Genomic DNA, 14,778 nt, shown 5'->3' on the forward strand with positions numbered 1-14,778 from the left:
GGCTAGACTGACAGGGGACAGCCTGGGCTGGGCTGTTAGCTGCTGCCATTAACAACTTTTACCCAGCATCTACCTTTGTATGCAGGCTGTTGACAGCTGTCATGGAGATGGAGCTGTTGTGTGTGAGAATATATACTGGTGCAGGTAAAGCTCCTTCACACAACACCCAGGACCTATATTAGTGTGTATAAAATGTACATGACTCATTTGAAATCTTGTAAAATATATGCAATTATATTTCTTTTACATAAGGACAGCTAATTATTGAGAGTTTCTCTGGCACTACAAACCTAACATGCTCGAACACTGCTCTGCACTGCTATAGCTGACAACATGCTGAAATCATTTCCCAGGGGCTCTGCTCATTTGCTGGTGATTTTAGCTTATTGCTCACAAGTTCTTTTATAGTACTATAGGAATATGTATACCCAATTATGACTTAAATTCAGCATGGGTATGGTGTTCTCTGGTAACCCCTTCTCCCAGTGGCCCATTTAAGTAGGCTTCAGTGCCCGGGAGGTGGCACGGCTTTTGTACACACTGTGATGGGCTTTAACAGCAGTCACATGATCTGGAGCCCGTCCTGCTGGCACACGATCAGATGCCTTAACTAAGACCTGTCAGTGATTGCTCAGTCAGTGTTTTGGGAGTGTGCAGTGAACATGCTGTTTGCACACAACCTCATTCCACCATGGACATGTGGGCATTATACCCTATCTTTCCTACTGCCACTTGTGTGTTACACAGTCAACAAGAGGTTAACCTGCAAATCATTGTACCTAACACAAGTCTATTGACACCCATGTGATGGTGAATATTGGTCTAGCAATGTATAATCCCTCTTTCTTTTTTTTCCCTATTTTTTTTTTTTTTTTTTTTTTTTTTTTTTTTCCCTCCAACTGACACTGGAATTTTTATCCTCCACTACTGTTAGCCCCATATTTTATTGCAATACACTATGTGTGCCACTTAAAAAATCCAAAACGAACAACAGATTGCAAAAGAAAGGACAAACCTGCAAAAATTCTTCAAATATATTAATAGTAAAAAGGTAAGGTCTGAGTATGAAAACAGTAGACTAAAATATTAGGGAAAAACAATGCGGCGCTAAGGGTCACAAATATATAAACAGGGATAAATAGTCACACAAGGCAAGATGTATGACCTAAATAGACATACATGTATACATATAAATAAAGGTATCATAAGTGTGAAGTGAAACACACAAAAATGGCAATCTCATGCATTATAGTGATTCAAGGTAAACAATGTGAATAGTGTCCATGTGCATATAGCAAATTCCATGCAGATGTGAGCTGCAAGTGCCAATCCTCTATTGCTGGGGTGCCCCCTCACCTTCCTGCCTAGGCCCCTAAGGACCAATGAACCTTTGGTAATACAATGGGTATCCCTCCGGATGTTTAGGTGGATCTCTCCGACAGTAGTGGTGGGACTCCCTCCTCTTGGCTATACCATAAATCGTTGGTGGTATCAGTGTATGGCTCTCCAAGGCGATCACTTGTATGCCTTTTTTTTCCGCATCAGCCTTTTTGAGAAGCTATTTCTCCACAACTCACATATCACATTTCCTCAGTTCAGCACATAGTATGTTTCCTCAGCAGCCATTGTATTACCAAAGGCTCATTGGTCCTTAGGGGCCTGGGCAGGAAGGTGAGGGGGCACCCCAGCAATAGAGGATTGGCACTTGCAGCTCACATCTGCATGGAATTTGCTATATGCACATGGACACTATTCACATTGTTTACCTTGAATCACTATAATGCATGAGATTGCCATTTTTGTGTGTTTCACTTCACACTTATGATACCTTTATTTATATGTATACATGTATGTCTATTTAGGTCATACATCTTGCCTTGTGTGACTATTTATCCCTGTTTATATATTTGTGACCCTTAGCGCCGCATTGTTTTTCCCTAATATTTTAGTCTACTGTTTTGGTGCCGTGGTTGTGGCATGTTCAGTGCTGGCTGCTTAATTTGAAAATTTTTTTGCTTTGTGGCGCAGGAGTTAGCTTTATCTATTAAGGTCTGAGCATGTAGGCCCTTTACAAAATAATCTAGAGTGGGTGACTGGGGACAAAGAGAAGGCAAATTTTAATAAATACCTTCTTCAGCTCTGTGTATACAAAGGAGCATTGTGGAGCTCATGTCCGTAATGGGGATGATATTGACATAGCCCCAAATGAATCACTATGACTCAAAACTGATATGGTCGAGAAATATTTAGACAGAATAAAGGTGAATAAAGCACCTGGACCAGATGGTATACATCCATGTATCTTAAAAGAACTGTGCTATGCCATTTCAAAGCCATTGTTTCTATTTTTTATTTATTTTTATTACTGGCATAGTACCACTGGATTGGTATAATGTAAATGTTTTGCCAATATTTTTAAAGGGATCAAAGCCTTTACCAAATAACTATAGGCCTGTTAGTTTAACTTCTGTGTTTGGAAAGAGTTTAATAAAAGACCACATAGGTGGGTTCTTGCTAGAAAAAAAATATTTTAAGTAACAGGCAACATGGATTCATGAAAGAAGGAAGTTGTCAAACAAATCTGATTTCTTTTTATGAGGGCATAAGCAAAAACATAGACAAAGGAGAGGCTGTGAATGTAGTATACTTAGATTTCACAAAAACGTTTGACACAGTTCCCCACACATGGCTAATCTAGAAGGTAAAGCCTACAGGCTTAGAAAAAATTAGTTTGTAAATGATAGAAAACTGGCTAAAAGATCGTATTCAGAGAGTAGTGTTTAATGATTCATGCTCTGAATGGTCTGAGGTTATTTGTGGTTTTGGAACCCTTACTTTTTTAACATATTTATAAATGATATGTCTGGGATTAACAATACCATTTCAGTCTATGCAGATGACACCAAGCTGTGCCGTGGAATAACGTCCTTACAGGATGTCTTCAATTTACTAGCCAACGTCAGTGCATTGTTTAATTGGGCAACTGTGTGGCAAATGAGGTTTAATGTTGATAAATGTTAAGTTATGTACTGGGGGGGGGGTAAAAACACGCAGCATACATGCTAGGAGGAGAACAGCTAGGGGACTCCATGGTTGAGAAGGATCTGAGGGTTCTGGTAGATCATAGACTTAATAATGGCATGCAATGCCAAGCTGTGGTTTCCAAAGCGAGAAAAATCCTCTCTTGTATTAAGGTCATAGAGGGATATCATTTTCCCCCTGTACAAATAATTAGTAACACCTCATCTGGAATATGCAGTTCAGTTTTGGGGACCAGTTTACAAAAAGGATATTGGGGAACTGGAGAAAAAGGTGCAGAGAAGGGCAACCAAATTGATAAGAGGCATAGAGGAGCTCGGCTATGAGGAAATATTAGAGAAAATAATTTTTTCTTTCTTGAGAAGAGGAGATTAGAGGTGTATATGATCAACATTTATAAATACATAAGTGGTCCATATAGTGAACTTGGTGTAAGTTATATACTTTAAGGTCATGACAGAGGACAAGGGGGCACTTTTTACATCTGGAGGAAAATAGATTTATGCTTCAAATACAGAAGGGCTTCTTCACAGTAAGAACAGTGAAAATGTGGGATAGACACCCTCAAGAGCTGGTTCTGGCCAGCTCAGTAGATTGTTTTACTTATGGCCTGGATTATTTCCTAGATACACATAATATATCTGGAGGCTACTATTTATAGGTATAGTTGATCCATGGAATATCCGATTGCCTCTTGGGGGATCAGAAAGGAATTTTATTTATCCCCTGCTGGAGCAAATTGGACCATGCTTTATCTGAGTTTTTTGCCTTCCTCTGAATCACCTGTGAGTATTTGGGGGGGTGTGTGCGTGTGCGTGTACGTGTACAATTGTATATATCATTTTTCTATTGGTTGAACTGGATGGATTTGCATCTTTTTTCAGTTAGATTAAGTATGTAACTATGTTATACTCCCAATTTGGTGCAGCAGGCTCCAAATGCTGCAGTGGTCTTCTGCCTTTCCCAAATCTCAGGTTCTCTAACTTTCAAAAGTTCCCAGGTATGATAATTGGTGCAAAAGAAAATAGAAATTAACTTGATTAACTTTTAAGTAAAAGTGAAAAGTATCCACAAAATACTTAATTTTTGTTACACGCACTGTTTGTTTGATAACTAAAGTGTATGGTGCTGTATTCTCCCCCCCCCCCCCCCCCAAAAAAAAACAAAAGTACACTAAACTTCAGCATTAGGCGTGTCTTTAGTTAGTTCTTCTAAGACATTATTTTTTTTCTTCATGCTCCTATATGTACTGTAATTTACCAGAAAATGCTGTAATGTGGTCTGGAGTTTTAAGATTATATTAATATTTGTCAGTTACAGTTGGAGAGTGTTTCCTTCATATGTCCTAATGTCTTACTTTTTCCAAACCAGGTGATCTTATGGATGATCAGTATGCTTTCTGTATACATACACACCAGCATTGTTTTGTCTTTAGTAAACAATAGGTACAAGCCCTGGAATTCCTTAACCATGAATGAACTGATGTGAGGTTTTATTGGAGAAGGTAGAAATGTCTCTCAGTGGACAAAGTTTTCTAGGTTGATGTCACTCTTCATGTACTAGCAATGGGAAACCTTTAGTGTGGTCATGTGGGGACACAATAATAAGTCATAGCATCAGAATACACACTTGTAAATATACAGTTAGGGGCCTCAATAGCCAAGCACACAGAGGGCTCTTATCTAAGTCCCTAGGATCTCATGGGATCACCTAAAACTTCTACTGTTTATTGTTGATGACCGTATTCCAACATGATTACCCCGCTGGGTATGATATAAACATTCTTTGGGGAGCACAGTAGTTTTGGAGTTGCCAATGTGTCCTTGCAGAGCTGAAATCTGAGATTTGTTTCAAAGATACTGTTGGCATGTCTGACTTATATTTTTGGGGCTTTATACTCCCCACAATCCAGAAACCTATTGGTAGCTATTACTGTGGTGGAGATATTAGGTTATATACTACTTAACGTGGCAGGAATTAAGGTGATTGCAGCTCTGGGACAAGGTCATCCATTGCCCAGGGCGAAAATACCAAACTACACCCCCCCCCCCCAGTTCTTATGAAATAGTCATTTCAAAACAAGAAAATATTTAAAACAATACAAATTAAATTAGATTTAATGAATTCAAAACAACATTGACTCACATATTTTAACTATATGTATTTTATTAGAGGAATTTAAGAAGTGCAGATGAACTCGCGACCAGATAAGCAGGGATTAAAAAAATGTGGGAGGGTAGGGGGAAGAGTGAAAATCTGCAATTCTAGTCTGGACCAATTCTGACATTCCTCTCACACGTATAAAAACCATCATCACTTGGAACCCGCAAACACTATATATTTTTAAGCAGAGGCCGTAGAGAATTAAATGGTGGGCATTGCATCAGTGGTCAATGGCAGTACATTAACCACCTTCTTGTAATAGCATTGTTAATTACCTAGCATCCCCAAAGAGTTAACCACTCCAGCCAGTTCCCGCTGACAATATAGCACAACATTACACTCTCAATTTGGACAGGACACAAGGAAGCAGGATCTGCCAGCCCCATGCCTTAAGTTATTACTCACTTGCACACTGTTCCCTCTCAGCACTTTCTCTTCCTCTTCAGTCCGGCCTCCGAATAACATCACGGCGGGCCCTGGACTAGGTATTTGTCAGGAGGAGATGGCTCTGCCTGACAGGGAAGAGAATGTTTATTGGTTGTAGACCTGTACTGGTCCAGGTTAAATTGACTTTAGCAGCCCACTGTCTGCACTGTGAGAGACTTCACCTGTCCCCCTCCCACTGTAAATTGTTGCACCTAGGGCTACTGCCCCCTTACGACACACACACACACACACACCACCCCCCCCCCCCCCCCCCCCCACACACACACACACACACACACACGATTTGTATTCTGAAATTCACTGAAAAATATATTTTGTAGTATAAATTGGAGGGGCAGGAGATAAAAGTGTGTGCGCTCTATACATATTCAGATATTTGTAACACTGAGTAAATAGGCAATTCTTCAAATTTAGATGCTTATGTTTCTCATTGTACATCTTATTTCTCCTTAATGCACCTCAAATCTGGCATTGTTAAAAGTACCAACAGATTTGGGCAACTAACGCTGCTCAAAAGCTCCATAGACCAGAGCTGTCTATCCGAAGAAGGGAAGCGAGTTGCCGTATTATTTGGGTATAACATGATGTCTGGCTGCAAACTACGGTAAATAAAAAAATATATATTTCTTTTTTTTTTTTTTTACTCGATATCAGTTTCTGCTTTTTATTTAATTTTGTTTCTCTTTCTGTATTTTACAGTTTAAATAGTTTAAATTATACTGTAGCTGCATTTTGCCAGCTTGTCGGAGATACCACTTTGAATGCACTTAAAGGGCAGCAGTTTCCAGAGTATGTGGCCCAGTTTGGGAATACCCAGCCGGAGAATGTTTTAGATTGGGTGGCAATCAATATGGTCAGCCGTGGAGAACAAGCCAGTGCCCAGGTATCCTCTTTGTCTATTAAAAGTATGCAGTTACAACCTTCCAAAGTTTGCCTTGTCTCTGATTATTTTTTTTTTCTCCCATTTAAATCAGTTCAGTGGCAGATTCCTTACTGTTGTGCGGTAGAATGAGCATGTTCCATTAAGTGTATGTAAAGCTTAACAATACATTTTATCTTATTTGCTCCCTTCTGTTAAATATACTATTAAAATATTTGTTATATCTAATTGATAAGTGCAGAAAACTACTTGTTGATCTTACCATAAATCTTGGGTTGATGACTTTCTATGCATGATACCTGTGTTGATTGTAATCCGTTAGCATTGTTCCTAGCTATCTTTTAAAAGTACAGAGCAAGTACTTGCTTATAGAAGACAAAAATTGGTAAATATGAGCTCTGCAAGTATTTTACAATGGTTAAGTGTTTTACTAAAGCTGCTATTCTTTCTTGGGAAAGGAACTTGCAGCTTACAGATTGCAAGCAAAACCACTTCTTGGTTAGTTCTGCTTGACTGAAGTTTGTGAAAAGAAAACCATTTTTATACAGTTGTCGTGACAGGATGTCATGCTTTGGATTGCTTCTTTGTTATGCATTTTTCATTTTTATTACCAAACTTCAGACTCTCATTGATTGCTTCTTTTTCTTAAAGGCAGGTATGTGTAAAATCCCAGTTTCCTTGGAGTTGGAAGTCAGGTGGACGAAATATGGTTCTTTAGTAAATCCTCAAGCACAGATTGTGAATGTGACAGAAAAAATCTCTTATGCATTTATTCCCGTGAGTGTTTTATTTTTAAATTGATTTTAATCTCATCTACACATGTCTGCGTGGGATATCCCCAAGGATTTTATGAGGGGTAATACTGTAGGATACACAAGGCAGGATTACAAAAGGCTGCTGTTATGCAATCTGCAGTCTTTACACCACATAGAGACCAGTATTTTCACTCGTATTTCATTCAGCAAATATCCTTTATCCAACTGCATTGGATCAGCACACTACTGATACTTTACTGATCTAATGATCTGGACAAATATCGATCTATGGCTGTTCCTGTTTAGACAGGCTTGTTCAATCAGCGCTACAGCCAATCGAAGTAATCCCTGCTGTCAAAATACAATATCACAATGGGGAGGATTCCTCCCCAGTTGTAAAGACTGACCTGAATTTTCTAGCTACTTTTTTTTTCCTAATCAAGATTCGTCTACATCAGTTGGTGGTGGTTTTAGCCATTGTAAAGATATATAGTATATAAATGACTTTAAATATGCATCCCAGGAATTGTTCATCCACTAAAAATTTTATTGTTCACAACATACTAAAATCCACAGAACATATAAAATAAAAAGGATCTCCTTATTCGTTATAATAAACATTTGTTTGAAAGCCACAGATAGCTCGATATGGTATATCTTGCTCAGTCTGCACGTTTTGTGATGATCCTGCCTCTTCAAACCTGAAAGTATGTTTTCATACAAGTTCTGATAAAAAAAGTTAGGATCTATGTACAAAAAGTGACAATAAAGTTGCATAAAATGTATATAACAAACCCTTACATTGAAATGAAAATCAACTGTCCACATAACAGAAGAGAGAAATATGAGAGAAAAGAGGAAAAAAGAAATACTAATATTACTACCACTACAACCCGCATTACATATCAACCTGACTCTTACCTGAAACACTACCACAGAAAAGCAGTCATCCAGTGGTTGGTCCTCTGGCTGGTTGCACTCTCCCCCCTGGGAGCCTGTGGGGAAGCACAGAGAACCAAAGAGAGGTACAGATGGACCTGATTTAAATAAATATAAATAGGGACATGCAAATACCCCATCTCTCTTACTCAGATCTAAAATATCAGATAAACCCATATGGAAAGTTACCTAGAAACAAAAGTCCCAAAAAAAGAGTGAGTCAAAACTACAGGAAGAAATACTACAGGAAGAAACTGAGTTCATAACCCATAGCACAGGGACGATTCCAAACAGGAAGGAACAAAGCTCCCAAATGTTCCATTAAGCACTAACTATATACACAAAGTAATAAAGATTGTCCTTAGCCTGGCTTTTGGACTGTATTGCAGCTGGACCCCACTGGACATACCAATACATGGATGGGGGCTCTGTGATTTCTAGTTCAAGACCTGCTGTAATTGCCTCTAAGTTTGCCTTGTCTCTGGAAACTCACTTTGTTATTAGGCTGTTCAGACGAGGAAATGGAAACGCTGTCCCTTGTTTTTATTGGTCACTGGGTGCCAATATTTTCCATTTTCTGCTGGCTTTGCTGTAGATGGGGGTTAATGCTGTGGGACAAATCTGCAGCTTTGTCTGGTAAAGACCCCTTTTTTGTTTTTTACAAAGGAAGGAAGGAGGCTCTGGGTCTTAACACCACCTTTTCTATGGTAGTGTTGGTCTCGCCTCAATTGGAACCTTATTCTTCCATCTTCCTGTCCAGATAAGAACATCAGAAGGTAATTTTTCTTCACTGTCTCAGTGTTGTTCATGCTATGTAGATTTACAGCCACTGCTTCCATTAGAAAGAATGACTAACTCACTCTTTATAATTTTTAATGCTTCCCATAAAAGGGAACCAGCTTTTCGTCACCAGTGTTCATGGCTTGGCCATGCCACCTTTTTTTGTTAACGCTCACTCTACTAGATATGTAAGTGCCTCTTTGGCTTTTAGCATCAAGGAACTGTTTCCCAAATTTGCAAGGCTGCCACCTGGTCGGTCTTCTGTACATTTGATGCCACTCCTCGAGCATAAGATCTTTCAGACAGCTGTTGTTCTGCATGACAATTTTGTTTTATTTTGTGGGCCTGTTAGTGTTTTTTGTTACTAGTGCCCAACCCTCAGTTGGACTGCTGTTTGGGCATCCCAGTTGTCTCTGAATTCTGTATCATTTACTAAACTAGAAAAAAACACCCAGATTTTTGTACTTGATATAAAATCCATTTCTTCGAGTTAATTATGGGATACAGGTCCCACACCTTGGTTTTATGATCTTTCTCCTATTACTGCTTTTGTAAACACTGAGGCACACTGAGAGTTGAGATGTCATCAGGAGTGGTGCAGAGGGGAAAGTAAGAGAATTGGGTCTCGCTGCTCATTGAAAGCTGGCAGTGGGAGTTTTATTGTGTACGGAGTTCAGCTTTAACTGGCCGCATAAATAACAGCCCAATTGTGCAATCCCCCGATTGTATGCCTTAATTGACGTTAACAATTGTGCTTGCCTCATTTGTTAGATAACATAACCTCTTGAAAATATTAATCTCCCAACAGCTTCAGTGAATTAGTTGTAATAATATATAGCTATCAATGTTCTTCGTTTCCAGAATAACTTGGGAGGTGACAGGACTGTGCAGATCTCTACTGCTGTGACTTTCCTTGACGTGTCTCAGGCTGCAAGCCCTGGTTACAAAGCTCAGCCGACCATTGACGCCAAGTTGCCCTTTGATTTCTTCTTCCCATTTGTATAAAAACTAGCAGGTAACTCATTAGTTGGTAATGTTTCTGCTTTTAAAAACTTTGTGATCCATTAATGATAAGACACAGTAGGATGCATAATCATTACAGGATGCCTGCTGCACTCATGATACTCTGAAGTAGTTTTAAACTTTTTTTTTATGTTTTAAAGATGAGTTAATTTGCTTAGTAAAATCTTGAAGCGAAGCTGTCATATTGTTGCAGACATGACTCAGTAGTGTAGATAGAGCGGTTAGGAAAATATTTTCTTTACTCAGGGAAGACGGTTTTAATGTCACACTTTGAAAACAGCATGATATGGAATGGAATCCCCCTTTATTTTTAAAAGCATAGTACAGTGTTAGGGATTTGGATGGACTGGGAAATAGTCAGAACTTCAGTTTGGCTTTTGCGGCAAACCAGGGCCCTGTTGGAAAGATTTACCCTGCTCTGGTGATAACAGTAATTCAGAAAGTGCATGCAAATCTGCAACAAATACCAAAATAAAAATCCAAGAGGATTTCTAGGCTTCCCCTATTCTACTAAAGAAAAGCATTCTAATGCAGGCCATAGACTGTTTGTTTATTGGCCAATTTTTCATCCTAAAGAATAGTCGGCCGATTTTCGCACTGTTAGTGGGTAAATGGCATCAGCTGATTTTCGCGGTTCCTCCTCATTTCTTATATCGCTCATGCTGGAAAATTTGCAAAAAATAACCGATTTTCGCAATCATTGGAGGCAACAGAATGACCAATGTTTCATTTTTCGGATGAAAAATCGACCAATAAACGAACCGTCTATGGCCTGCATTAGTTCTGTCTGAAGCAGTTGAAGAATTCCTTTCACTTCCTGTACTGGTAAAATGTTGTCAGCAGGACAGTAAATAAGGACAAATCTATCGGAGTCCCAGACAGCAATAGAAACCTTGGCAAGTTTCTAAACCTTCCCCATTTTTTTTTTCCAAAACTAAAAACGTTTGGCTGGACAAAAATGTAGTTCTTATTAAAAAGATACCCCAGGGACTTATTTATTATTGGTACATTGGGATCTAGCCTTGAGCTTAGCTGCAGTTAAAGTTGAGTTTCAGGTTTAATATCCCTTTAACTAGGCCACCTTGGCCCAAACAAACTATTTTCTACACTGGCAAGTGCTCCCACTGGACACTCTGTATAAACTGTATGTAGCCTCAGTATACAGCCTGGTGTTCCAACAGTGAGACAAGAATGCCTCGTCTCACACCTGGAACAAAATGGAGTCGGAGCAAGCGCTCAGCCATTCATAGGCAGCTTTGTATTTGCTGAATGAATGCAAAGGTTCCTTAGATTGGCTGGGGTGGAGAGGCCAGTGGATGACCGCATCATCCCTAGCTCTGCCAATCAGAGGAAGCCTTGTATTCATTTAGAGAATACAAAGCTGCCTATTGATGTCTTAGTGTTGCTCAGCCTGACTCTATTATGCTCCAGGTTTGAGATGAGAAGTTCTTGTCTAAGTGCCAGAACACAAAGCTGTATACTGTATGTAGCTGAGACTACATACTTTTTATTTATAGATTGGGCCCAGCAGATGCACTTGTCAGCATAGAAAATAGTTTTTTGGGGACAGTAAACCTGGAATTCAACTTTAACCTTATCCAAGCAGTGTTGTAAAGCTGTAAAATGTCAAACCCATGTACTGGTCTATGGAAGTTTAAAACCATTCAAAAGGAGGTGTGTATCGCAGATGAGAAGCGCTTAGTATGAGCAGTGCATGAAAGCTTAAACCTCTTCACATCTTTTATTGTTTTACTGTAGAGGGGTTCAAGAAAGATTTGAATAAATCTTTAAGTAAAGTAGAAAACACATTTAGCAGGTCTTTTGTGCAGATGTTGATTAAAACTTTCTCTGAAAATATTATTTGCTTGGTGCAATGGCTTCAATACTGGTCCAATGGCTTCAATACATTTTTTTTTAATTGGTCAACTTGTAAAAAGATCAACAATGACAGGCTCATTGTAGGTCTCTGTTTAGGGATCATTGAACATAGACCAATGCCACAGATTTGGCTGTATCTTAGTGAGACGCATTCAATTGTAGTCCAGGTATGATAGACCATGATGCTACATAGCTTATTCAGTGATTGCAATAGAAGATACGTAATTTGTATGCCTTAAAACATTTCTAATGGTGGGTAGACCATAATAAATATGTTGCAATATGCCATAACATTGTGGCTGGATGAAAAAGGAGTGTCTGCTTTTGTTGGAACTAACTTACTTCTAAACATTCATGGTGGCTGGACTGAGATGAACTTGTAAGGTCTTGATACTGCTGGGACGTGAATATATAAATTATTAATTTTCCTGACTGTCCACAAGCAAACATTTGTATATAGTCAGTCATGTTTATACTGACCCTAGATTTTCTTGAATACTTTCAGCTAAGAGACAGCAAAATCTGCTTGTTCTCACAAAGCCAATGTGGTTGTAGGTCTATATTGTGCTTTGCCATCATACCATTACTGTGGTCAGTAATTTATGAGTAGGGGTTTTTATCTTCCTGGATTGGTGGAATATTAATAGCCAACACCGGGACAATATAGTGATAGCCTCTATGCTTCCTCCCAGAGTCAACTGAACTAACAGGTGCTTAGCAAGCCTTGTGACTGTACACAGATTTGGGACTTATCTGCCCATCTTTAAGATCCCACTTCTGTTCTGAGAAGATGATGGGGTGTGACAAGGAATCAGTGTCCACTTCAAAGAAATTCATGTCAGCTTTGAAATCCAACCAGTATGTTTTTATAATGGTAGGAATCCTGCACTAAAAACAGGAAAAATTTACACTCTCCATGAAGACCATATCCAGAGTCTGCCAGTTTTATTTTTTGTTCAAGCTAGAGTTAGGCTTTAAGGGATAAATCTTTACTAATCACTGCACCCGCATGCTTCTTTTTCACCTTTTTTCCTTTTGACTGTTACCAAGTTCCATGTCCGTAACGAATAAGGTAATAAATGTTAACTGATGTGATAGAAGAGAAGGTGAGGGCAGTCCCTTAGCTGCTACCGTTGAAACGACATTCTCCGAAATTGGTACTGAAAGCATCTGTCGTTACAGGACGTTTTTGTACATGAGTGTTAAGGTGGAACTCCAGCTCAAACTTTCATTGGTTTTAGATCAAGTGGAGAATTGTTAAACATGTTTTGCTGTTTGTATCCATTGGAAAGTTCTGTCCGAGAAGGGACAGAAGCTAATAAAACCTGACAGAGGTTCTAATCCTTTCCAGCTATATATCATCTGTGGAAGTGTATCCAAAATTTAAGAACTGGAGTTCAACATTAACTGAATTAATCACATTACTGTACCCTGGAACAGTGAAGGTATCTGTAACTTTGGACTAAACCTTTTGCATGCTGCCAACAAATTTGAACAGTTCCTGATCAGAAGATAATAATGGTGACTGTAAAGGTAAACAAACTATGCACATGGTCAGTGTGTGCTTTAGTATCTTGGGGTGCAGGGCACATTGGCTTTGTGGGTTTCAAAGATAGAAAACAATTGGAACATCACTATTCTACTATCCTTATAAGAATGTTTTATTAAAAAAGGTAAGATTTTATTTGAGCTATCCTATACTATTAACTGCTGTAATAAGCTCATATATGAATCTGGATGTTTTTAATGAAGATAATAATTGTGCACATTTCACTTTTTTTTCCTTTTTTTTTTCATTTGACGTCTATGTAGGAAAAACTTTTTTTTTTTCTTCTAATTTCAGTAAAATGGAGAGGGGTTAGACTCTCAAGTTTTTATTGCTGTGTTTTCACTGGGATATTTACCCCTCCATTTGTACTGGTGACCATTACGTAGAAACAAGGAGAGGGGGAAATTGTAGGTTTTGGAGTGTGTTCCCAGTACAAGAGGTAAGTGGGAATCTTCAAGGAGGGACATCTGTTTCAGAAACAGCTGTCTAAAAGGTAAACTTTCCTCAATTTGGGAGATTAGACTATAATGCATGGATAGTTTTGGTTTTGCATTGAGCATGTACCGTATATACTCGAATATAAGCCAAGGTACCTAATTTTACCACAAAAAAACTGGGAAAAACTATTGACTCGAGTATAAGCCGAGGGTGGGAACACCAGTGGGAAGAATCGTGCCTCATCATTGGTGTCAGTGGGAGGAATAGTGCCCCATCATTGGTGTCAGTGGGAGGAATAGTGCCCCATCATTGGTGTCAGTGGGAGGAATAGTGCCCCATTATTGGTGTCAGTGGGAGGAATAGTGCCCCATCATTGGTGTCAGTGGGAGGAATAGTGCCCCATCATTGGTGTCAGTGGGAGGAATAGTGCCCCATCATTGGTGTCAGTGGGAGGAATAGTGCCCCATCATTGGTGTCAGTGGGAGGAATAGCGCCCCATCATTGGTGTCAGCGGGAGGAATAGCGCCCCATCATTGGTGTCAGCGGGAGGAATAGCGCCCCATCATTGGTGTCAGCGGGAGGAATAGCGCCCCATCATTGGTGTCAGTGGCGGGAATAGCGCCCCATCATTGGTATCAGTGGCGGGAATAGCGCCCCATCATTAGTATCAGTGGGGGGAGTAGCGCCCCATTATTGGTGTCGGTGGAATAGTGCCCCATCTTTGGTGTCAGTGGGAGGAATAGTGTCCCATCATTGGTGTCAGTGGGAGGAATAGTGTCCCATCATTGGTGTCAGTGGGGGGCTGGAGGAATAGTGCCCCACCGTTGGTGTCAGTGGGGGGCTGGAGGAATAGTGCCCCATCGTTGGTGTCAGTGGGGGGGGAGGAA

At 39.6% G+C, this 14,778-nt stretch overlaps 1 protein-coding gene across 3 annotated transcripts in view; it reads left to right on the forward strand.

Annotated features, from left to right (window-relative positions):
- Positions 1-14,778, forward strand: part of TCTN1 (tectonic family member 1) — a 71,275-nt gene that overhangs the window by 55,352 nt on the left and 1,145 nt on the right. The window contains exons 11-15 of one of the 3 annotated variants that reach the window (XR_016312633.1): positions 6,112-6,253; positions 6,349-6,532; positions 7,181-7,306; positions 8,890-8,999; positions 9,865-9,997. Coding sequence is in view for 2 of the 3 variants with exons in the window: in XM_089676709.1 (XP_089532835.1) it covers positions 6,112-6,253; positions 6,349-6,532; positions 7,181-7,306; positions 9,865-10,008 (596 nt within the window). In the remaining variant the exon portion in view is untranslated. Of the gene's footprint in view, positions 1-6,111; positions 6,254-6,348; positions 6,533-6,623; positions 6,791-7,180; positions 7,307-8,889; positions 9,000-9,864; positions 10,019-14,778 lie in introns of those variants that run through there. The other 2 variants (XM_089676709.1, XM_089676723.1) reach the window with 2 other exon arrangements.

The sequence above is a fragment of the Staurois parvus genome, unplaced genomic scaffold, assembly GCF_062004578.1.
Source record: "Staurois parvus isolate SC_StPar_1 unplaced genomic scaffold, SC_StPar_1.0 ptg000014l, whole genome shotgun sequence".
NCBI classification, from domain to species: domain Eukaryota; kingdom Metazoa; phylum Chordata; class Amphibia; order Anura; family Ranidae; genus Staurois; species Staurois parvus.